Source organism: Lupinus angustifolius, chromosome LG06 (genome assembly GCF_001865875.1).
Source record: "Lupinus angustifolius cultivar Tanjil chromosome LG06, LupAngTanjil_v1.0, whole genome shotgun sequence".
NCBI lineage: Eukaryota > Viridiplantae > Streptophyta > Magnoliopsida > Fabales > Fabaceae > Lupinus > Lupinus angustifolius.
Genome location: NC_032014.1, coordinates 3,579,019 through 3,604,872, shown reverse-complemented (window position 1 = coordinate 3,604,872; position 25,854 = coordinate 3,579,019). Strand labels below are relative to the sequence as shown.

General features: G+C 32.8%; 4 protein-coding genes across 7 annotated transcripts; all 4 read left to right on the top strand.

The window, feature by feature from the left end:
* Window positions 250–2,550, top strand: LOC109349029 (probable serine/threonine-protein kinase PBL8). The gene is made up of 5 exons (XM_019589659.1): window positions 250–836; window positions 1,196–1,331; window positions 1,445–1,578; window positions 1,714–1,837; window positions 2,153–2,550. The coding sequence occupies exons 1-5, from the start codon at window positions 411–413 to the stop codon at window positions 2,548–2,550; spliced, it is 1,218 nt and encodes a 405-aa protein (XP_019445204.1). The 5' UTR covers window positions 250–410.
* LOC109349028 lies at window positions 4,053–5,958 on the top strand. The gene has a single exon (XM_019589658.1). It carries the CDS (start codon window positions 4,307–4,309, stop codon window positions 5,804–5,806), a length of 1,500 nt encoding a protein of 499 aa, XP_019445203.1. The 5' UTR covers window positions 4,053–4,306; the 3' UTR covers window positions 5,807–5,958.
* On the top strand, window positions 11,597–12,080 carry LOC109349032. The gene has a single exon (XM_019589664.1). It carries the CDS (start codon window positions 11,681–11,683, stop codon window positions 12,038–12,040), a length of 360 nt encoding a protein of 119 aa, XP_019445209.1. The 5' UTR covers window positions 11,597–11,680; the 3' UTR covers window positions 12,041–12,080.
* On the top strand, window positions 17,881–24,454 carry LOC109349022 (pectin acetylesterase 8-like). Of its 4 annotated transcripts, XR_002107908.1 has the most exons (18): window positions 17,881–18,250; window positions 18,815–18,901; window positions 19,133–19,293; window positions 19,416–19,498; window positions 19,883–20,012; window positions 20,097–20,176; window positions 20,311–20,397; window positions 20,472–20,596; window positions 20,696–20,756; window positions 20,930–20,983; window positions 21,073–21,150; window positions 21,547–21,652; window positions 21,920–22,065; window positions 22,187–22,306; window positions 22,560–22,631; window positions 23,513–23,581; window positions 23,673–23,744; window positions 24,272–24,454. XR_002107908.1 is itself a non-coding variant. In XM_019589648.1 (17 exons), exons 3-17 carry the CDS (start codon window positions 19,167–19,169, stop codon window positions 24,289–24,291), a joined length of 1,353 nt encoding a protein of 450 aa, XP_019445193.1. In that variant the 5' UTR covers window positions 17,881–18,250; window positions 18,815–18,901; window positions 19,133–19,166; the 3' UTR covers window positions 24,292–24,448. The 4 variants fall into 4 exon arrangements, 3 of the variants coding, with proteins under 3 accessions (XP_019445193.1, XP_019445196.1, XP_019445195.1); XM_019589648.1 differs by lacking the exon at window positions 23,673–23,744 and having other exon boundaries at window positions 24,277–24,448; XM_019589651.1 differs by lacking the exon at window positions 23,673–23,744 and having other exon boundaries at window positions 17,882–18,250; window positions 24,272–24,447.

The window sequence follows — 25,854 nt, the reverse complement described above, 5'->3', positions numbered from 1 at the left end:
AATCATTTAAAAAAAATTATAGTTCAAAGATTTATTTGAATTTAACCCAAATATTAAGGATCTGCATGTAAACTTAAACCATTAAACAAAAAACTTTCTTCAGAGAAATGGCATTTAGGTACAAACACTGCTAAGATGAAGACAATTTTGGTGTATAATTCTGCATGAAGACACTGCTAAGATGCCAAATTAAAGAACAAAAGGATACCCTACATAACTTAGTATAATATATGATGCCCCCAATATTTACTAGAGTAGTTAGAGCAGTTGAAGAAACAATATTTTAATTTTACCCTCATATTCATTACTCTCAATCACAGAGAAAAAGTTTCTAGTATATTATATGATCATGGAACCTATTTGGTACCACACTCCCAATTCCCATTTCCACAACTCATTCTCCTCAAAAAATGAAGGAATCATCATCAAAATCAAAACAATGGAAGCCATTTACAGCAAATTGTTGTTCAAGTAAAGACCAAATAATCTTTACAAATATCAGCAGATGCAAAACCTCACGTTCTGATTTTTCTAAGAACATTGCCCCTTTATCATCATTTAAGAGGCTCTCCTACTCTGACCTTAGCGGTTCGTCTTCTCTACGAATCAACAAGGATATTGCACAGTCTTTTGATCCTGATTTGTATGATTTTCAGCTTAGTGAACTGCATGCAATAACACAGAATTTTTCAAGCACTTTCTTGCTTGGTGGGGGTGAATTTGGAAGAGTGCATAAGGGTTATATTGATGATAAGTTGAGGCAGGGTTTGAAGGCTCAACATGTTGCTGTTAAGCTTCTTGATATTGAAGGATTACAAGGACACCGTGAATGGCTTGTAAGTATGACATATGAGTTTTTTTCTTCATATTTATCACAACAATTTTCAACTTATAGCCTATACATACATAATAATCTCAGTTTAGGATAAAAAAGTTAGAAAGTTGACAATGATGAATTAGATTAGATAATTTAGATCAGAATATGTTTATCTTATTCTATCATGTATATGTGTGCTCAATGTTTTAGTTGTTGGATATTTGTATCATTGGATTCTGATACTTGTTAACTGAATAGAAAACCCGCTCTGTTTATGTACCTGAAAAAGTTCTTAGTTTATTTTTCAACAATGAACAGCATCAGAATTCAGAAGCAACTATTTTGCTAAGCCAAATGAACTTTTGGGTTGTGTTACAGGCAGAAGTGATATTTCTTGGGCAACTAAGACACCCCAACTTGGTTAAGTTGATTGGTTATTGTTGTGAGGATGAAGAAAGGGTACTTGTCTACGAATTCATGCCACAAGGAAGTTTGGAGAATCAGTTGTTCAAAAGTATGCATCATAATCCTTGTTTATATTCACCTATAAGACATTTGCACCAAAGCCTCAATTAGCAGCTATTTGATGTCTCTTTTAACTTAGTTAGCCCTTGCATGTGATTTCAGGGCTAACATCACTACCATGGGAAACAAGATTAAGAATTGCACTAGATGCTGCTAAAGGCCTTTCCTTCTTGCATGGAGCTGAGAAACCAGTCATTTACAGAGACTTCAAGACTTCCAATGTCTTGCTTGATTCAGTGAGTAATTAACTACAAATTATTATTCTCTTTTTATTGATTATAATGGTAACATAACATTGGGCAATATAATGAACAAGAAAATAAGTCCAGTGAGTTTTATGCATCATGTGGATGTGGTTCTGTTTAAAATAGGACTTCACAGCAAAATTGTCAGATTTTGGACTAGCAAAAATGGGCCCTGAGGGATCAAAATCACATGTTACAACCAGAGTTATAGGCACTGATAGATATGCAGCACCAGAATACATCTCAACAGGTAAATGACTAAGCAAAAGCATTCAATGATATTTTGATAAATCAATATTTATTGTTTATCTCTCCTATGATTAAAATAAGAAACACATGATCAAAATATAAGTGGATATTGGTGAAGAAATTCTACAGTTACATTAGTAAGAGGGAATATTAGTAAGTACATTATATATGCATCAATATCTCTAGATCTAGAGTAGATACTCAATAGTCAATAGTGAATACCCATTACCTCATAAGGGAGAACAAAGTACATAATACTTTTCAAATGGCATAGATTGCTGAACTCATGATACAAAATGTTAATGTTTGTTTATAGGGCACTTGACAACAAAATGTGATGTCTATAGCTTTGGGGTAGTCCTTCTAGAACTACTAACTGGAAGGAGAGCTATGGAAAAGACAAGACCAGAGACTGATCAAAACCTTGTGGATTGGTCAAAACCATACTTGAGTAGCAGTAAGAGGTTGAGGTACATTATGGATCCAAGGCTTGCAGGCCAATATTCTGTCAAGGGTTCAAAGGAAATGGCCCTTTTGGCATTGCAATGCATAAGTTTGAATCCTAAAGACAGGCCAACAATGCCAACCATTGTTGAAACTCTGGAAAGCATTCAACAGTGGATGTCAATGCGTACACGGACCCATGGATATCCAAAAATAATACCGGTAACAGGTCGAGTCGGGGTCCGTGTTTTTAGATCCACGGGTAATTAGGGCTGAAGATTTTGAAATTTGCTATTGAATGGGTATTGGTATGGGTCATGAAACACCCACACTTGCGGACATCCAGACCCTCAATTCCTAAATCTATATATGTATATATATGCATTAACATGATTGTAATATCATGTTATTATATTGTTAATTCATAACCATAATATCATGATTCTATAATGTTAAGCAATGATATAATGTTGTTACTCAATAATATATTGTTATGTTTCTTAAACATTCCATGCTAAATAAATTTTTCATCATATTTGTAATGCTATCTTATGTTGTTATTTCAATTTAATGTTATGTTTATTAAAGAGTTGTTCTTACTAATTAAATCTACATCAAAATGTTCAAGTATTAACTTGGTTGTAATTTGTCTGGTATATCTTGTATCAATGTAGGACTTCAACACTTTAGACTTAATTTCCAACAAATCAGAGTTGTAATTTGTCTGGTATATCTTGTGCTTCATTCATCCTTAAACCTTATTATCAGTAACACATGTATAGAGAAAAATGAAAAGATTACCATTACTAATTATAGAGTTGACTAAGAGTGGGAACGTGCTCATTTCTTAAAGTTAAAGCTTTTCCATGTGATTTTCGAATAATGGGCTGCTGTATCTAACTTGTAAACGCTATGTACTCAAAGTTATATGCAATGCTGGAGTAAACTTCCAACTACTTCACCAATTAGTGCTGGTTCAAGTGGTATATACTTGATTCCCTTTAACCAATATCTTGGTTCGAGTCTTGTGGATTAAAAAAATACACGTTGGAAGAGTTAGCCCCACATACTTAATGTTCTCAGCTCGGACATGATTGCTTACCAAAAAAACTTCCAACTACGTCGCATATTTTGAGTTCAATGAATTTATTCCAAAATTGGTCAGATACCAAATTGTATAACTTTCAAATAATCTACGCAAATTGTATAGCTTTCAAATAATCTACGCAAATTGTAATCACCCAAAACGTGCTGAGTGGTTATCATCATCCTCCAAGTCAAAATGTTCATGCGTCTGGGTCAAATAAACCATTCTGGTTGACTTCTATAATAGTAATAATAAAAAACAGGTTTTTTAGCTGAGTTGCAGAGTTGGTTTCGGTTTATAATTTCTTAATATAATATTTTTAAAGTTGTAAATAATGTTAATTGATAAACCCCTAATACTCAATATGCTTGCATAGCAAACAAAAAAAAAATCACAACTCTACATCAAGTTGGATCTGCATATTATTTGTTGTGCCATAAATTTGTACACTTTTTTATTTTATATTGTATAAGACTGGTTTCTATGTATAGTGCAATTCATAATACAAGTCCACCTTACTTTTTAACCAACAGTGTTTAGTTTGCGTGGTTCCAACTTCTAAATTGCAAACCCTTCAAAACAGAACAAAACTTTTAAATTGGAAGAATATCAAGTATTAAAATTTTAAATAACCACACTTGTATTTTCTGTTTCTAAAACAATAACTCAAGACAACTTAACCAGGAATTCAGGATATTACAAATAATGATCCTCGTGAATTCTATGTATGTATGTTCTATAATTTCTCTCTGACTCAGAAACTTAGAAACCTTTGTCACATAAGTCCACTTTTCCCCCCTCAAAGGGGCGTGAAAAAAGCACTAAGAAAAAACCCAACCAAACACACATGCCTTAGTGTTCCCCATAGATTTTTCTCCAAATACCAACAACTTTTTCAGTTCTAAGATCACAGAATTGAAAACACAACATCAAACTTGTATGCCAAAAAATTCAGAATCCCCTGAAGAAATGGCCTTCAATAACAAATCCAAGAAATATAGTTCACCTTCTCATATTAAACTCTATATCACCCTCTTTTTCATAGTCCTGTTCACCCTACCAGCTCTTTTCCTTCTCCACACCCCCACCACCAATTCCATATGCACCAACCTTTCCAACAAACCATGGTCTGGTGATCTTAGATTAGCCGAGTTTGCATGGAACCGCCTTTCGTTTTTCGAAGACAGACCTTCACCCATATCTCTCAAAATTGCTGTCTTCTCTAGAAAATGGCCTATTGGCACCACCCCTGGCGGCATGGAGCGCCATGCTCATACCCTTCACACTGCTTTAGCACGGCGTGGCCACCAAGTTCATGTTTTCACCTCTCCACCACAGGATGAAAGCAGTTCAGCCTTAGCTTCAGAGACAAGTAATCATCAAGCAGGTGCACCCTCTTCACCTTACATCCATTGGCATGAAGGAGAGGCCGGAAAGTGGCGCTACAACAAGGCTTGGGAACAATTTCAAGAAGAAAACCAAAGAGAACGCTTTGATGTTGTTCACTCAGAAAGTGTAGCACTTCCACACGGGCTCGCTCGCAAACTTCCAAACCTTGCAGTGTCTTGGCATGGCATAGCCCTTGAGAGCTTGCAATCAAGTATTTTCCAGGACTTGGCTCGCGGGCCTGATGAGCCTCTGTCACCCGATTTCAACAAAAGCTTACATGGGGTTATTCCTAAGGTGTTGAATGAGATAAGGTTCTTCAGGAACTATAAACACCATGTTGCTATAAGTGATAGTTGTGGTGAGATGCTAAGGGATGTGTACCAAATTCCAAGTAAAAGAGTCCATGTTATTATCAATGGTGTAGATGAAGATGACTTCAGAGAAGATGTAAAATTGGGAAAAGAATTTAGAACCAAAATTGGCATTCCAAGCAATGCAAGTTTAGTGCTTGGTGTAGCTGGAAGATTGGTGAAGGATAAAGGCCATCCTTTGCTTCATGAAGCATTCTCTAGGCTTATAACCAAACACCCGAATGTGTACTTGATTGTAGCTGGCTCCGGACCATGGGAGAATCGGTACAAGGATTTAGGGAGCCAAGTTCTTGTTCTTGGTTCTATGAATCCTTCCATGTTAAGAGCATTTTATAATGCCATTGACATATTTGTCAATCCAACTCTCAGACCACAAGGGCTTGATCTTACTCTAATGGAGGCAATGATGAGTGGGAAGCCTCTTTTGGCATCAAGGTTCCCAAGCATCAAAGGTTCTATTGTGGTTAATGATGAATTTGGCTTTATGTTCTCTCCCAATGTTCAGTCCTTGTTGGAGGCACTCGAAGTAGTGGTAAATGAAGGGCAAGAGAGGCTAGCAAGTCGGGGACAAGCATGTCGCGAATATGCAAATTCCATGTTTACAGCAAGAAAGATGGCATTAGCATATGAGAGGTTATTTCTATGCATAAAAAAGGATACATTTTGTAACTATCCTTGAGGCTTAGGCTAGTGGATACTATTCTTTTTCCTTTATTTCATTGTTTTTTTTCTTTTTCTTTTGTTCAGTATGACATGATTTTCTTATAATCTTACATGATATATTGATATCATAAATATAATTCCTTGTATTAGTTTATAGACATTACTGCTTCCATTTTGGAAGACCATCTTCTGTGTATGGTGATGTTACGGTAGACAATAAAAACGGAGTTCCACTTACTGAGAGTTAAATCACTTACTGAGAGTTAAATCAAACACTAGTTTCATCCATCAGAAGGAGAATTGATATTTCACATTATATGTGATTTCAATTGTACTGATACATAAAAATCAATAGATATGAAGATTGTAATGTTGCACCGGAAATTTAAATGCTAAAGATTAAATAAATAATACAGATAATGAAGTAAGAGGAAAATTCCACAAGTACTTCTTTGTCAGGCTTCTAAGGATGCCATGAAAAGTCAGTGTTTGTTTCAAGCATAGCTGATCAGAATTCTGAAAATAGGATTTGAGAGATAGCAAAAAGTCTTGTTCAAGGTCATAGAGTCGATTAAGCTTGTTATGTGTTCTTACCAAAGAAAGAGGGTCCAACAATACAAAATTGAGTAGTCAAATACTAATTACCTTTTTAGTCACTGGCTTTGTAAATAGGTAACTTACAATTGTCTTTGGATCCAAGATACCTCAAGCAAGGCCAAATCTTAGGTCCTGCTTCTGCTATTGGGAAAACATAGAAGTGATAAAACTATTTAGAAGGAGGTGAAACTTCATGAAGGTTCAGATATCATTAACTTACATTGATGCATATATCCTCAAATGCTCAAATCTAATGCATCTGAAGTTTCCATCATTATATTTGTTCATCGAGGTTCACCCCTGCTTCAATTAGCTAAGCCTCCAACTCATAGCCTAGATATGTCTAGCTTCTGCTATCAACGACCCTTTGATATTCACATCTTTACAGTACCAAAAGTTAAGGCAGGGTTCATTGTGTTGAAATATGGTGTCTCTCAAAACGATCATAGGCATGTTTGGTTCTTAAGAATAACAGCATACTAGAAGTTAGTCCCAGGACATATGTGCATGCCCACAACACATATGTCCACAAGTAGCACTGCCTTCCCATGCACACCAGTGTGTTAGACATCATGTTTCCTGGTGCGAGTGAGCATTGGCATCAAAACAACTAAAAAGGTCGGTCAAGTGCATGACGCTCCAACTTAGTGGGGGTTGGGGACAGTAAATATACGTAGTCTTGCCACCACAAGCGAAGAGGTTGTTTTCAGAATTTGAAATCGTGACCTCAACGACCTTAACGTTACGTCAAACCCACCCTTTTGGCATCATAAGCTATTGCATCTAGAAAACCATAGCGGAGTGACCCAATTGGTATATTTGTTGAGAGAATGTTGTGAACTTGTGATTGATACTAAAACTGTTAGGTCCAAAGTCCAAACAGTTCAGATGTAACTGACACGGCAGCAGGAAATATGAAACCTGAGCTCAAACCAATTAGTGCAGTTCCTGTATAAAGTGCCACAGCACTGTCTGATGCAACAAGCACGATGAACACTGCAATGGTTAGCCATCCGGTTCTTTCAAAGTTCAACTTATTGCAATGCAGAAAATATTGTCATCATAACTGCTATTATTTTATTTTACAAGATTCACTTCTGAATCAAGAGACTCAAACAGAAATTACCTTCCTCCACAGTAAGTTTCATAAAGGTTATTCATTAGAGAATGATGAAAAGACTCAAATTCTAGAATACTCCTAACATATGTTTGAGAGTGTTCGCGAGTCAAATTTTGGAGGGGAATAAATGGAAATGGAAGGCAGAATCATATCACAAATGTATTCTGTGACTATGAAACATTTTCCTTCATCCTCGTAAATTTAACTCGCAAATGGACCCTAAAAAAACTTGATGACACATTAATATTAATCATACATATTGGTTGAGGAATGGCCAAAATTATACAAAGTGACCCAGCTGATTTGGATATAGCTAAGGTAAATATTATAATACATTTAAACACTAATTTGCTGGAATATACATTTTTTTTTAAATAACATTCCAACAAGATAACGTAGGAAGCATCACTAAGGATATTTTTTTTAAAGATATGCTGTACATTCATATATGTATGCATATGTAATATTGCATTGGGCTATGTCAATATAGTTGCGCTTTTCATACGCCACAGTGCTCTTTAGAAAATTGCATTCAGGATAGCAAATAAGCATCACAATGGAAAGTATAGTAAGAAGTTGAGAAACAACTATGGGGTTATAGAGAATATGAGATTAATACTTAGCTTCCATCAGTCATCATCACTCAACTATTGTTTTCAAGAGAAAAATGAAAATTGTACTGTTCTATTCCATGTGAAACAAGTCAGTTTAGTGTACCCCATTCAACTAAACACACTCACATGTCACATGCACTACCACCACAAACGTTTTTATCCAAATTAATGTTCCTCCATCAACACATTTACATTATCCTTTTAATTCATTATCCCTATAACTCAATATTCCAGATTTCAATATCACAACCCCAATATTAAAACTCTTACTCTCCACTCCCTTTCAATTTGAATCACCCATTCATTCTATCATTTCTTACTTTCACTGCATTTCTAATCTTTAATGTAACATTATTGGTCATTTGCCTTCTTTTTTTACCAACTTTGTGAGTACATTGTAGAAGTGTGTCCAAGAATTTCCTAGCATCATCACTTCTATGCTATTGTTGGCAAAACTTTAGTATAATATAGATATGATGAGAAAAAAATTATGGGCTTACTTTCATACTATACTCATGAAATTGACAAAATTACCCTAAATAAAAATATACGGAAAGAATTAAAATAGAAACAAAATGAAGATGTTGGTGTTGTTAGAAGTTGGAGGTTAGTGTGGCCTCATATGGGGGTAATGAAGATTTGGGGAATGGTTATTTAAATAGAAAGGTGTTGGGATAATGGAGAATAAGGGTAGAGTATAGGATATGGGAATTTGAGTGGATCAAACAAAAATAAAATAAAAGTTAGATTAAAAAACTATTTTGGAGTCTTTTCAATATAGTGGGGTTTAAAAATGTAGAATTGGATAAAAAAGCTTCCCTTAAAGATGAGGAGGTATAGGTAGGAGAATAGATCTTTATAAAAAGTGTATCATGTTATTAATTAGAGAATATTTAATTTTTAATTTAAATATATTCTTTTAATCATTTATAAGCATTGATATATAGATTTTTTTTTGTTTTTGGCATGTATCATCACAATCCTGTCTGAGCTGGGAACATCGGCAGGTATGTGGTGCTAACTCTCCTTAGAGAATATATTTTTCATTCACAAAACTCAAACCCAAAACATTATTTAAGGGAATCAAACATGTATCACTTGAACTAACATCGGTTGGTTATTGATACATAGATTGAGAAGAAGCATATATATGTTTAGAGATGGCAAAACGGGTTGTCCGGCCCGTTTAAGCTGGCGCGGGCATGCCCCTATTGGTTAACGGACAAAATTCAATGTCCTGCCCGTTTTAAAACGGGTTAGCGGGCGGCTCACGGACATTGTTGAATAATTAAAAAAAATAAAAAATTCATATAATAAATGAATTGAAATTAAATAAAGTAGTTGAAAATAAAAAATTAACAAATTTTTTGATATTTTATATGAAGTTTAACAAATCACATTAAATTACAATTTTTTTAGGAATTAAAAATCATATTACATTGTAACTTATCTAAAATTTTCTTATTTTTTCCTTAAAATATGTTTATGGACCACCCGCATGCCCAACGGAAATATCCGTCAACTTGGCGGGCAAAACGAGCCAAACAAAACAGGCAAATAGTCAAATTTTTATGCCCTACCTACAAAAATAATACGAGCTATGCAGACACGTCCGCAGACAATACCCATTTTGTCATCTCTGGATATGCTCCCATATTAACTAGTGCTCAAAGATGAACGAAGAAAATGATAAATTGGCAGGTAATAGGCAGGATAACAGATTTTCTATTATATCATTACGTTTTTTTAGAAAATATTTTAATTATTAAATTTTTAACTTAAATATATTTTTAATCATTTATACATATATTTACCCAAGTTAACTAGTGCCAAAAGAGGAGAGGGGAAATGATAAATTAGCAGCTCAACAAAAAATAATAATAAACGTCCAAATGAAACAAAACGTGCGCATTAATATTACATGCAAACTGAAAATGATATATAAGATAAGATCATTAAGCTTTTGGAAATGCAATGGAATGAAGACAAAGCAAACCGCCACAACCAGGACACCGACATAATTTACCATTTTACTTGTTACTTTTTTATTTCCAAATTTAGGTTTTATGGTCATTTTGTCTTTTGTGTTCACATATATGTGTTGTTGTTTTCAGTTCGTTAAAATATATTATCAATCAACAAATAACAAAAGGGCATCATCATTATTTATTTCACCCCACTCAGTATCGAACTGTGTCACTAATAATTTTTGTGTTGCATATCTTGCCATTTTCATGGTCCAGAAAAAACTGAAATAGTGAAAATTTTGTATCAATATTTCATGTGCTGAGTTGGTATACCTTAAAAAATGAGTACAGAAATTCATGAACGGATTTTTTATATGAATCTCGTCCCAATATTTTTACTTCAAGTTTAGATAGCTAGTATACAAAAATTGAATGTAAATCGGTTCAGTCTTATACTATTGAAATAATTAGGCTTAATTTTATCCCACTTATTGTAGAGTTGCTGAAGTTATTATAAATTATAGATGGCTGCTAATATATATTCTCAACTCTAACTAACCATTTAAATAGAAAGTTATATTTGCAAGATTGCACATTTGTATGTGGCCATAGTATGTTTTGATATACATTTTAAGATTGCACATTTTAAGATATATTCTCAACTCTATACATTTTAAGATTTCTAATAAATTTATACTACTCTTTAAATGAGTTAAAGATGAAGGAATTTTATAATTTTATGATTTAGGGACTAAATGTACACATGAATATGATGAGTTGAATGGCTATTTTGGAGATTTTTCCTTTACTCATGATTACACCTATATATGTTGCAACAACAATAAAGTTTTAGTTCCTTTAGGTTTGGTTGCTTACAACAACATAATATTCTAAATGTGTGTATAAATTTCCTCATTGTTTAGCTTATAGGCTATGATTATGTTCACAATTGTAAAAAATGTGTGATCTGTGCAAAACACCAGAGATTTGGACAATCTGGGAGGGATGAGATAGAGTAAAACACTTATACACTCTAACTGTGTCATAAATTAAACCCTAATTTCAGACCCTCTCTCTTAACATAAACTTTGATTCCAGAAAACGTCCAGATGCAGCAAGTTGAGAATAAGCTATGCTCCTCACCATGCAATTACGTGACCCAACCCAACTTGCATGTCAATGAAATTGAACGATAAACACAATACTACCCTACATTTCCTAATTGCTCGTACACTTCACGTGCCGTGTACTTATTGGTAATTCAATGGACCCCATTTTTGCTGTTCTTGGTGGTAACTAACAACAATTGTTCTTGCTACTAAAACCATATACGCCTCTAATTAATCCCCTCCTATAATATAATATATTTTTTCTCCAAATTCGCCTTCTCTATATAAAGGTGGTGATCATTACAAAACTCACTTGTACCTTAAAAGAGACAGTGAGTGAGTGAGTGAGTGAGTGAGTGAGTGAGTGAGTGAGTGAGTGAGTGAGTGAGTGAGTGAGTGAGTGAGTGAGTGAGTGAGTGAGTGAGTGAGTGAGTGAGAGAGGCCTCACATCACCACATTATATCACTCTTTTAAAACCATAACATGGCTTCACATCTTGTGAGTGAGGATGGAATGAGAAAGAGAGAAAGAGAGAAGTTTTGCTCACTCTCTAATCACCAAAGCTATGGATATCAAAGATTAGAAAGACACAGTGCCATTCAACCTGAAGATAACTCCAAAGAACACAACATAGGGAGTGAGAAGAGTGCAAATAAACGTAGAGGTCGGCAACAAGCACAAATGCTTCACACCTTTGGCTTCTCTTATCTTGCTTCATCTTTTCTCTACATAGTAACAAAGGTTAAGGCCTTCTACAATGGGTTTCTTGGAGATGCTGCAAGTGAATCAATTGAAGCACAAATGACTGAGACATATTTCTCACTTCCAGTTATTCCCAATTAAACATGCCTACTTCACCTCTTTTCTGGATTTTAGTTGCAAGATATAGTATGGCAGTATATGTTGATGTCTATTACTACTTCAAAGTGTGTCTGAGTATATAAGCCAAAATTCTGCATGTTTATTTATATTAGCATATATCAGCTTAATATCTATGCTTGTAAGGTTTTTTTATATATTATCTGTTCATTACCCATCATTTGTATTATTTGTAATTAAGATAAAATAATTGTTAGCATATAAATGATGTATGATGAACTAATTGTATAATTAAGTTATTTAGAGATGTACCTCTGCAGGTTTGCTAAAAAGTTCCCCACTATTGTTACTGGTTAACAATGTAGAAAGTAACGAATAAAAGTTAAACAAAGTAGGGAAAAAGATCCCATGTCCCGTAATTTTCTTGTCTTCCTGTTCTGGACCAATCAAACATCACAAAATAATATTAAAATATTAATTTCTGTTTTTATAATTTTTCATTTTAAATGAATGAAACTTTATGATTAGCTTGATACACCAAGTGAGACATGAATGAGGACATGTGATCCCCCAATACACATTAACTTGTGCAAAGTGTTGGGTGATTTTTGATTTTGCCAAAGTCGAATGAATCCCAATGTTGGAAAAAAATATATCTACGCCTGCCAAATTGCTAGTTAATTATTTCCTTCTTGTCATTATTGCTAAGATCAACTAACTCGACCACCACTCAAAAATAAAATTGAAGTATTCCATTTTATTAACAAATCATTTTAATTTTATATTTCACTATTCATTTTTTATTAGTCCCAACTTGGTGTCATAAACTTTGTCTTGTTTTATCTAAAACAATGTTATGTAATATTTTATTCTGTTTCAGTAATGAGAAAAAAATGTTACACAAAAATGTATATTTTTTTACTTCCATAGTTAGCTGAATTTTTTAAATGGCGTGATAATTTATCATTGAATGAAACACACTTAAAGACTCCAAATTAAGACATGTAATCTTCCTCATGTTGACTTACATATGTCCATTCTTAAATACTCTATCCACTTTGTAAAAAGTTAGTAAGTAAAAAATGTATTCAACTTTAAATGATTTGTAGCTTAAGATTATGATATATTTACATCAAAATGTAGGATGCATATATCCCTATTTATTTATTTATTGATATGCAAACATGCTTTAGATGATGTTTTCCTAAAATCCAATTGTATTTATTTTTTCGGGATGAAATCTACTCCACACTATAAAAGCCTAGAAGTCTGCAGAATGAGATGAATGTATAGGTCACTTGTACTGCCAGAGAAGTAAGGCGTATAAAAATGGATATCATCTCCACTAACAAAGAGACAAATCGAAATCTCATTTTTATCATTAAAAACAAACGAAAATATATATTTGTTTATTTATTAATGGAGAGTATCCTTACTGTCGGTTGATTTATTTGCTTCCACTTCATGGAAAAAAATTAGTTGAACAGTCATATATTTGATGGGCTCAGATGGCATTTCATTTAAAGTTTCTGAAAGGGACAGTGGGATGAAATCACCTTATTTTTTGCCTACGCTTAAGGGAAAAGGGTCTTAAGATGCCATCAGCCACGCAGGAACTTTTATCCCATCCCTTTATCTATGGCTTATAATCCTCGAATAATGTTGTACACATATTATTTGTTCTTATTTATCATCCAAATATAAATCATATCATTTTATTTTTGGCACATTTCACTCATTTTAAGGTTGTTTGTAAGTTAAGTTTTATAGTGGGAAAATGAAAAGTGTAAAAGTGTTGGTAAATGTTTTTCTATGATTTTGAAGTTTTCTTTCTTTTTCCTGCAAAGAAAATTCTATTGAATAAGAAGTTTTGTTTAATATCTTTGACATGATATCGAAGTTTTATTTGTAGAATTATACTTTGTTGTTGATTCTGGAACCTGTTCTTTAAGAAAGAAGCACATGTTGATAGATTTTATAAAGCAACTGTGGTGAAGTTAACCAACCATGAAAAGGTCTCCAGTGGAAAGTTACCATGATCCATTTGTTATGAAACTTGTAGTATTGGTGGTCCACAACTTGATACAAAACGTTCCCATCATAACTGTGAAGGCCCCTGCCTATGGAATAGGCAGATTAGAACCGTCCAAAAATTAGATAATGCAGACCAAAATAAGATAACGAACAGCGGTAATTAAAGTCTTTTTTTCCATACCATGGGTGTAAAAACTGAGATAAAAAGTGATATGAAAGGTAAATAGGGAAGTGTATTGTAGTAAGAGCAATGGAAGGATAAATAATATGTATACTCTCACAAAAAGTACTGCCACCTTGAATCAATTGGTTAGTATTAAACTATTGGTCGTTATCTTGGGGCCATCCAATAATAATAACAACAAACAGAAGAAATATTAGGCTTGTACCCTTCTACAAAAACGAACTTTGGATATGTCTTCTACGGCACTGAGGAGGAGATCCTCTTCTTGCAAACAATTTATTAAACGCTTGAAATATTAATAATGGAATTAAATAGGACGAGCTCCATTAAATATCTACCTAAAGTTAAACAGTGTGTAAGAGGGGAGCTGCTGTCCTTTAAATTATATTATTTCATGTGTTACTGCTTCTGATTGGTTGAAAAAATATATTTAAATTAAAATTTTAATAATTAATTATTTTCATAAGTGGTGATAGTGTTACACTTTTATGGGATAATAGATGTTCACCCATATAAGAGGGAGACCGAGAAGGGCACCAAATGCTTTTTTTTAGCTCTTACTGGGCTAAAGGTTTTTCTTCTTTAATCATGACCCAAACCTATTTATGATAGGCCCGGCCCACAAATTACTTCCCTACAGACACACCAGACAATGAGGTTTGGGTATTCCTTTGCAAATTAGTTTCAACACTATAACATTTATACACTTTATAAACAATCTATATATAGTTAATGTATTAATCAATGTTTATTTATATTTCTTATATTTAGAACTCAATAATGATTAAAAATAAATGATAGATAATACATTAACAATATAAAAAGCTATTACATTTTTAGTATATATATATTTTTCTCTAGTTTTAAATGGTAAAGGGAGGGAAATATTGAGTCATGAAATGATTCTGAAACATATCATTTTCATCCATCTCTCTTCAAAAATAAACTCACCCACATATCATTAAGGGATTTTTCACATCCCAAATTTCATCAAATACACGCTACTATATCTCACAAATTATTTGTTCCTAAACCTAGTCCCCTTCATTTTTTTGATGGATGAAAATCTTAGTGGTGCAATTTTAATGGGATGGGACGGGTTGAGGCCATGACACGACAACCTCATAAGTCATAAACAATAGCTATTATATGGGACCCATAGAAGGTCATTTTCAACAAACAATTCAACTCACTGTGCTTAAAGCCGTACGAGTTCCTCAATTACTAATACAAAATACCAAACCTCTTGCGTAACAAACAAGTCTCCAATTTCAATTTAACAAGAGAGATACAATATTCTCTTGTAGAATGCAACCAACTCGTAGTCACAATTACTTTCAACCATTTTTGTTTAAAATAATACCAGTGCATACAATAAAAAGTTCAATTTTTTATGCGAGATGTCGAATGTTAACGTTTATTTATGAAAAAATACAATTAAAAGGGTTGGATCTAGATTCTGTCGTAGTTTCTAGTCACGTACCATCAATTTGTAATTCAGTGGGCCAGTATCATATTCTATTATCTAATTAGCAGCCACCTTATTATCATCACATCATGGATTATTCTATAAAATTAATATTTATATATAGTTAGTATATCATTTATTATTCTTTTGTATTACTCATATTTAAGAGAAAATAATGATTAAAAATAGTTGATAAACAATATTGATGTAAATGTAGTAATAATATAAAAATCTATTACATTATTATTATTATTGCATATATTTCTCCCCTCAAATTATTGTTCTATTATGAGTTGTTGAGTTGTTAACTTTGTTATAATGTTTTTCACTTGCTACAAAATATATTTTAATGATTATTAACTTTGTTATGATATTTCTCAATATCCGAAAATATTTCTTAGATGGATATAGCATATAATATATAAATATATCATGTTGTGTTGTCAAAGAGGTGAATTAGCACAGTAAAGAAGTCTAGCTTTTACTACATATAAGTGAAAGTCTTATAATAAAGATCGGACAATATTTATTTTGCTTCATCAAAATGGTAACAACGACACTCTCGTTAGCAATTGGTACATTAATCTTGTGAAATACATAGTCAACTTTATTATATTTCTGAAGCACTTAAAATATAAGTGTACAATCTGAAGAAACATGTAACAAATATTTTCCTTGAAGGGAGTGGAAGTGGAAGTGCAACTACCTATGGTTAGTGTTCAGTGAAATAGTGATAAATAAATGTGGCATTTAAGAAATCACCGTCAATCGCGTGCCAGTTGTTTACATATGCAGCTGGTGTCAACTGAACTAACATGATTTAACATGCATCTTCATTCTCGGTGCATAATTTAATGTCTTTAACAAACAAACTCTTGCCACGTTTACTCATATCCAATCATCACATTCACTTTTTGTATGTTTTGGTAACCCAATCATCGGATTCAAAGTTGGCATCCAAAATAGGAGGGTAAAAAATGCGCTCTCTCATGGGAGTACACTACAGTTCCAAAGTGGCCATCCAACTTTGTTTTTTTCTGTCCACGTCAACCTTGCACATTTAATCTACTAATTCATTATTAATGTGAGAACGCAAATGACAATAAGATTCCCTCTTCCAGTTTTATCCAAACAAACAAACAAAGTAAAAACCATTATTATGAAATTAGAAGAAGTTGTGTATTAAGTTTAATTATTATGAATAATTATATTGAAGTAATATATTTTCATCTTTTTGGACTGTAGTAAAATAAAATATTACAGTAGTGTTCTATTTTTATTTTATTTTTAAGTGAATCATCCAATTTACTTCTCGAGTTAATCTTTTAACAGGATTTAACACAGTCAGACTAAAATTTTTCTATTACAAAACAGTCTAACTCTAATTCGGTTAAAACTGTAGACCATATTAGTTTTCAAGTCTAGTCAGACCCTCCAATCTAGTCCAATTCTCACAACACTGACCAAAACACACCACCACTCTTATTTTTCTTGCAAAACTCTTTTTTTGCGGATAATAATAATAATGATGATGATTATTCAATATTAGTAGTACAATCATGATTCTTGAACAATAAGGTGATACTTATTTTTCAAACATAAATATTTGACGAGTTATTGAAATTTATTTTTTGAAGTAGTCCACATTTAAAAACGTCAAAATATAATAATATGTAAATAATATTATTTTGTCTATAAAGTTTATCTTCCAAGGATTTATTCGGATAAATGCATGTCTAATGGTGGGTATGAAATATGAATCCAATCCTCATTAAATTAAAGATAATTTTCTTTCACAATAAACACAGAATTTAAAAATTAGTTCTTTCTTCAATTGACGTAGAAGTTTCAACATTTAAAAAAATGGAATATGCTGAATAGTAAGAAGACGAATTTCACGGTATCCTATTTGTGTGCGATGTCGACTATCCTAGTTTTCTCTCTTTCAATCAACCACAACCAATTATTGTGACTGACTGTTGCGTATTTTGTAACAAATTAAAATGTATAGTCAGTTAAAAATTAAGAGGTTATTATAGTATCATTAACAGTTTTATAGCCATACGTGATTCTACTCCTCTGAAACAAGTTAAAATGTCCCACTTATGATTCCATTCATATACTTGTTTACTTGATATTGTTCTAAGATTAAACTGTAGTTAAACTAAAAGCTTATTCGAAACAAAAAGAAGTGTATTTGTTATCCAATCAATTGGAGCAGTGCACTTTTTGCACATCTCATTAGTGTTGTTTTAGTGGGAATGAGTGTCGGCTCCTGGGTTCTTCTACCGTCCAAACTCTAAACTGAAAAAGCAAAGCTTAAAGCTTTGCACTTATCACTTTTCACATGTAAGGTAGTGATAATAAAATTGCTTAAACAATAGAAACAAAATTAAGAGAAACTTCCTTCTTCATACGCCATCTTAAAAGAGACAACTTTGTTAACCACTGCTTGTTAGTACTCACATTCTGTTACTCGTGTTTCATATATTTCCTTCAACCACTGCCCCTTTTTAGTCACATACTTCCTTTCCCAATCTCATTTCAGGTACAACATATCAGATTCATAAACACTACTCTCCATCTGTTTTTTGTTTTGTTTTTTATAGCTTTGTTCAATGGTTAGTTTTTGGGGTTGGATAAAGTTTCTGTTATTGGCTTTAGAACTAATTTAGGATAAGTTTTTGGGATTGGAATTTGGAATGGGATCAATTATTATACTGTGATACTTATGGTTGATATGTTCTGCGCAGGTTGATATATTTGGGTTTTGTTGTTTTTGTGTTCTGATATGATATTCGTATATGGAAAGGTTTGTTTGTGGATTTTCGATTTTTAGGAACCAATGGAGCATTGGGGTTAGTTTATTTGATTAGAGTGCTCAGTGCTTTAATATGATTATAAGAGGTTTAGAGTATAGTAGTATACTAATGTATTTATTGAATGGATTAAGTTGGATGAAGCAATTCACTTATTCATATGAAGTTCAGATATTTCTATTTTTTGTTTATCTTTCCATCTTCTTTGTCTTATTTTCCCTTTTACCTGCTATTCTGCTTATCAGCCACTGCAAGATTTCATAAAGGGTGACTTTTGTTCCTTTACTATTAAGGGGCTCCACGAGTTACAAAGGAATTCTGAAAGCCAGATAGACTCTCTCTGATAAGTGATAAAACAACTGCAGAAGGAAGTATATAAGGTATCTCCTCTTGGTTGTTTTCAGGTTTGGTCATTGATTTCTGAAACAACAACAAATACTAGATTTTTAGGTTAGGATTTCCTTTGAATGTATTCATTCATAATTCACTAGGATGTTATTCTGTGCCCTTTGTTTTGTATTTTTAATTTGGCCAAACTAAAACGTGGATTTATGTCAATCAAGTATATGCCTTATTGATCATACTTCTATTTCTCTGTTCTTTATTGATAGGTTCATCATTTTTTATCTGGTGGATTTGAGCAAAATGGAGAGCACAAGAATAGGCCAGTGGTTAAACCTTATAGTAGTAAATGTACTGCTATTACTGAAGATAGAAGCTTCTTCTTATGTACCAATCACTTATGTTCAGAATGCAGTAGCCAAAGGAGCTGGTGAGTAATTTTTATCGCGTTCAATCGTAGTGAACTTTACTAATTGTGCTCTTCTTCTCACACTTATGTTTTTCTTAATGTTTATAATTAACTGGGAAATTGAAATTTAAAATGTTGTGCAGTTTGTTTGGATGGGAGTCCACCAGCTTACCATTTTGATAAGGGATTTGGTGCAGGGATTAATAGTTGGTTAGTTCAATTTGAGGTGTGTCCCTTTCTGTCAATTTGGCATCAATAATAACTCTTTACTAAGTACCAACTCAAGAAACCATCACCTTAATTTCTTTTCCTTTTTGTTCCTTTTACATGCATGAGTAAAACTATGGCTTTGTTATACTACCAAGGGGTAGGAAGAACTGCTTGGGAAGGCTCTGCCAATTTTAGTAATTCTAATTCAATAAGAAAAATGGTGTTTTCTGTTGGAACATGCAACCTTTCTAGCCATGATAGCTAGCCTAATTAAATTTAGATCTATTTGTCTAGTGATTCTTAAATGTCAATTATGGTCCATTGGTTAATCTCATTTTTGGGACACATCACTGAAGGTACTATTTTATTAACAATGAACTTTAATTCAATGCTTTTTTAGGGTGGAGGATGGTGCAACAATGTCACTACTTGCCTTAATCGTAAGAACAATCATTTAGGTTCATCTAAGCAAATGGCCAAGCAAATTGCCTTTTCAGGAATTTTAGGTAACAAGCAACAATTTAATCCAGGTATTTTCTACAACTCAATATGCCTTGTTTCTCCTCATGAACTGAAAGTTTGTTAGGCTTTCTAATGAATCCTATAAATTCCAGATTTCTACAATTGGAACAGAATCAAGGTTAGGTACTGTGATGGGGCATCATTTACTGGTGATGTGGAAGCAGTCAATCCTGTAAGTTTTGCTAAACTATAAGGAACTCTTAAATCTAAATTTCAAGCAAAATGTTAGTCAATAGTCATTAGTAAATTTTATGTTCTATATGTTTTTAAAGATGAAATTAAAACAACATGATATGTATAAATCAGGTAACCAAGTTGCACTTCAGAGGAGCAAGGGTTTTCGCTGCTGTCATTGAGGATTTACTGGTGAAGGGAATGAAAAATGCTCAAAATGTATGAGACATTGATCATTTGGTGTTTTTCTCATCTTTGATATTTTGATTCAATCATTGGAACTTGTACTACAGGCTATTATCTCTGGATGTTCAGCTGGAGGATTGGCTTCAATATTGCATTGTGATCGCTTTCGATCTTTATTACCTAGGGGAGCTAAAGTGAAATGCATCTCAGACGCTGGTTACTTCATCAATGCGTAAATTTATTTTGTTTGCTTTCTACTTGGCCTTTTTCCTGAATTTATTAGAGTTCCGTAGATAATTTTATGAATCAATGTGTTATTGCCGTACAACAGAAGGGATGTCTCCGGAACACGATACATTGAACAGCTCTTCAGTGAAATTGTTGCCACACATGTACTCTTCCTTTCTTTCTGATCATTGTCCACTTTAGCAAAGCACCTACAAATGTTGTATCTTATACAAAAGACTTCCACAGTTGTTTTCCAACTTTTCATTTGAAAGGTGTTTTTGAAGCTTCTGTTAGAGATTAAAATATTCATGTGTGATTATTATTTTATCCTTTTTAGGGATCTGCAAGAAATTTGCCTCCATCCTGCACTTCAAGACTCAGCCCAGGGATGGTGAGTTTGTGAACTATGGTTTCATCTTCTGTCCTTTTAATTCCTTCTTTGATGTCACTAATACTTCTCATTTATGAACAATAATGTAGTGCCTTTTCCCGCAATATTTTGTATCGCAAATCGCTACACCAATCTTTCTTATAAATGCGGCATATGACTCATGGCAGGTCAGATTTTTCTGTTGTTCAAGAAACATCATTATAGTTGCAGAATATATTGTACTTGCAAACCTAATATATTAACCTGGAATGTAAAATGTAAACTAATATATTAACCTGTTGGAATGTAAAATGTAAACTTATAGTTACTTAACTAATAGGTTGAATAATTGTACTTGCAAAATTAACTGGGTTACTATAAAAAATTGATCCAAGACTACTCCACATACTCTATCTAAATGTTTCATGAGTCACTGTGATCTTGTTTTTCTATAAAATAAAAGCTTCATAAGATGGTAAATGGTTCTTCATAACTCATCTTCATATTAAACTTGTTATTTGATGTTTTTGCTACTACTACTACTAGTCTTTTCTCTGACCTTAGCAATATTAGTTTGATTTCAGATTAAGAACATTTTGGCACCGGGTGTTGCTGATCCCCATGGCCGTTGGCATAGCTGCAAGCTTGATATAAACAACTGCTCACCTAATCAACTTGGTACAATGCAAGGTGATTATTGTGATCTTACTAAACTCATTGAAATTCACTGAATCTTATACTCAATAAATTTTGCTAAGTTTCTAGTCACCCTCAGAAAGCTTTCTATAATCTATTACTTGTTACTCCAGTGTCAATACTTGTTTATAAACCTTAAGAATATTGGCATAAGAAGAACAGCCTTCTAGGATCATATATTGCCATATCAATGTTTATAGCCCTTAAAAATACTGACCCATGTTTTATGACTCAACTTTTTATGCATGGGTAAAATTTCAGGCTTCAGGACAGAATTCTTAAGGGCATTGACAGTGCTAGGGAACTCTCAATCTAAAGGAATGTTCATAGACTCTTGCTATGCTCACTGCCAAACTGAAATGCAAGAGACATGGTTTACAACTGACTCTCCCCTACTGGCTAAGACAGTAAGAGTTGAACAGTAATAGTTGTTCAAATATAATATAACATGTCATGAACATTTTGTTTTACAATTGTTATATTTTCCTCTATATCTAACTTTGTCTACATTACATTTACATGTTTCAGACAATTGCAGAGGCAGTAGCAGACTGGTTTTATGATCGAAGGCTTTTCCATCAGATAGATTGCGCTTACCCTTGCAATCCAAGTTGTCACAACCGCATTTTTTATCAAGACAACCCTGGAGTATAATTTCATTTCATCCAAATTTATACATACATTATCATTCTTATAAACCACACCTATTGGTTCAACTGCTTATTTAATAAGGGAAAAAAGGAAAAGAAATTTGATTTATGATTTATGAAGCTATGAAAATAAGGAGATGCTGCCATTGCACTTCCATCATTGTTTAATGTCACAAGCTATATTGTTAATAAAAAAGTGATAATGTAATATATTTTATTTTGTTGCTATTTTTATGTTGTGTGAATGTTAGAAAAATGTGTCTACGGAAGATACATCGGATGCATCAGCAAGAAATGCAAGTTTTCCAAAATTATCTAACAAGGTCAGCTAAGTTGCAATATTCTGTAATACAGAATACTTTCTTTAACTCTATAAATTAATTATTAATGTGATAAAGCAAGAAGTTGAGAATTATATGCTTTTCTTTGATGTCCTAACTAACTTTAAAAGAGGAAAAGAATGATGGTGAGGAGAAAGAGATGAGGAAGAAGAGATTGTGTGGGTCTTGCACCCATAACCGAACCGAACCACTCTTATTTCCAATTCGGTCCGATCTCTACTCAATAACAATATAAATCTATGCAAATTAATTCACTCATCTTTTCTTACAATTGAATCATTACATAACATAAACAACTAGACAAAGGGTTAAATATGAAGAAACAAAAAATAAATGATGCCTCGTGGAGACAGAAAAAACAAGTTCCACCATAGTTTATTAAAACAATGTATTCACGCTAACGCTATAATTCTTAACTATATAAATTCTATACTTTAGATTATCAAGCTCCAATATTTTTTTAAATTGATAAATATGATTATAGCATGTTTAGGATCAACAACAAATATTACTGATAGCCACTCCTAGTTCTCTACCCACCTCGTTTCTATATATCACTGTCTCAATTTCGTTTCACTGAGCCTAATTAGCCTAGATGTATGGTTTTTAATATTTGCATTTTAAACCACAGATTTCACCTTGTGCCCTTCAATGTAGGGGAAGCAAAGTTTCCAATAAAACCATACCTCAGAATATCTGTTTAATGGGATTTTTTCTAAAATTAAATTTCAGCTTTTGATATCTGTACTATGATATTTATTCTGAATTAAATTTGTAGTTTGTAAGCTGTTTTATTTTCTTCTGTGTAAACTGCAAACGAGTTTTACTTTAAATGCTTCATGTGCTTTATTAATTCTTGTCAGGCACAATGGATTGAGCTTTTGTGCATCAAACATGGGATAAGTGGGCTTCTACTTACTTTTGCTATTTTGGTGAGCATAAATATATAAAGCTGTTAATCTTGATTTTGATTATAATTATACATCAAACATGTGATATTTATATGGTTGTTGCATGTTCTAGGCCATCCTCTAAAAAAGCTGTTTTGCTGTTAATTTATGACCCAGCTGGACCATCTTCCATGTTGTCTACCATGTAAGAAGGGTTATGATTTATGAGTTGAGTTATGATTCATATGAATTTTGTTTTTCTTGTTTTATGACATACTTTTTGGTATTGTTCTCAATGCTAAATAATAAATAATGTCCTCTTGCTTCTCATATTCACTATTATCTATTAGTTCCTTGGGTTGGGACTACATGCACTCTCATGTTTACTGTTTTTCTTATTCAGCAAAGCTGTCATTCAGAACCTGTTTTGGACCTTGTGGTTATTCTATATCAGCCAATTTGTTGTAACCATGTGTTTATCAAATGATGTAACAAACTGTGTGTTTGTGCTACTTTTTTAGAGTTTAAAAGCTTTCTATGATTTGTTTGAAAATTTACTTCTAGTACTATGAAAGTATCATTGGTTGAAGAAGTTAATACATATATGTTCTTTAATTTTGTTACATATTGTTTGGTAAATTCCGGGTTGACTTTGTTGAAGCACTTGAATTAGATTTTTGGATTTTTTGTTGTTTTTTTGGAATAATGGATTTATCAATTGTGTGCTGACAGTGAAGAGCAAGAAGGAATAAAAGGCAATACCATTGAATTGAATCGCATTGTTGATTCCATACACACTGCAATAAACTCCAAACAGAGAGCTTCATAATTGAGCACAAATAATGTAAGCCTTAGCTTAGCTGCAATTATTTGATCTAATAATTATTTACTGTTATATTTTCGGGGAAGGGGTGTTATATTATTTCTGTTTGGACTTCGTGTTCTATGCCCTTTATTAATGCTAAGTTAAGAACATTTAATTTTGTGAAGCATTGAAATTGTTTTCATTGAAATTACTGAAATTTGAAGAATATACTGTCTAAGTTGCTGGATCCTGCAGATTACCATCTTAGAATGGTTTAAGATGTTAGCAACTGAGACTTGAAAACAAGAATTACACTTGTAGCTTAAGTATATCTGTTATGATTGTTACAAGTTTCACTGGAATTTTTCAATCGATTTAGGAGACAGCTCAGAAGGCAGTGTATGTGTGTTCTGGTGTTTTGCATTTGCTAATGATTTGGTGATACTTAGATTGAAGTTACAAAAACTACTTGTCTAGACTAGCATCATTTATGAACACTATATACTATGCTCTCCTACTGCGGTAGCTTCATGTAATTCATTAATCTTAATTGCTTTCTTCAGGGGCTGCTTGATCATTTTTGTATTAGCATAAAGTTTCTAGTCTTGCTGGATATACAGGGAGTCAGAGATGCAAGCAATTCTAGTCTTGCTGGATTTTCTTTGTATTATTTTCAACTTAAAGCCTCCTTTGGAAATATGGCAAGTATACATCTCGTTGCTCTGTAACCATATAATTTTAAATTTATAATTCATCATATAAAGTGTTATCAGTGTAACTTTAGACAGTTCATTAGTCAGAGACTTTCTTTGAAGGGATACTAATACTCATCTTGGACTGCTGATGCAACTCCCTCGTTTTCTCTCTTTGCACCCTAATCCTTAAAGTGATGAGTTAGCAGATACGTATTACTAAATAATCACTTTTTATATATGCAATGAATTAAATAAATTATGTTTAGTACTAATAACGTAGTATTAAGTTTTAAGACTCAAAATAGATTGTAGTCAGTGAAATGTAGATTTGAGTATTTGACAATGTCTTTAAAATCTTAAGGTTGAAGATACTGTGTGTCTCCACAACCTTCTTTAGGGACTTCAATATTATGAGGAAGCGTGTAAATAGCAGAGTAAATTCTCACTATATTAGTATTACTTGTGTTTTTATTAATTGTGGTAGTGTACAGATTAAAAAAAAGTAATTAATATGTCCATTTGTATTAAATCTATACATTATACTATTACTATTTTGGCCTTTATTTTTCTAAAAAAAAATTAGTTTACTCGTAAAAATATTCTTTAATCTTATTTTAATATTCTTAAAAGACAGATAAACGACAAAATTATTTTCAGAGCACATTCAAGTACAAAAGGATTCCTCAGGAGCTAATATATTCTTAGCTGTGGAGCCACATGAGGCTACAACTTAAAAATGACAGGATTCCTCACGTCTAGAGTAATATTAGCAGCAGTATTTTATGAACTCAAGGAAAGAAACCTTGTATTTTTTG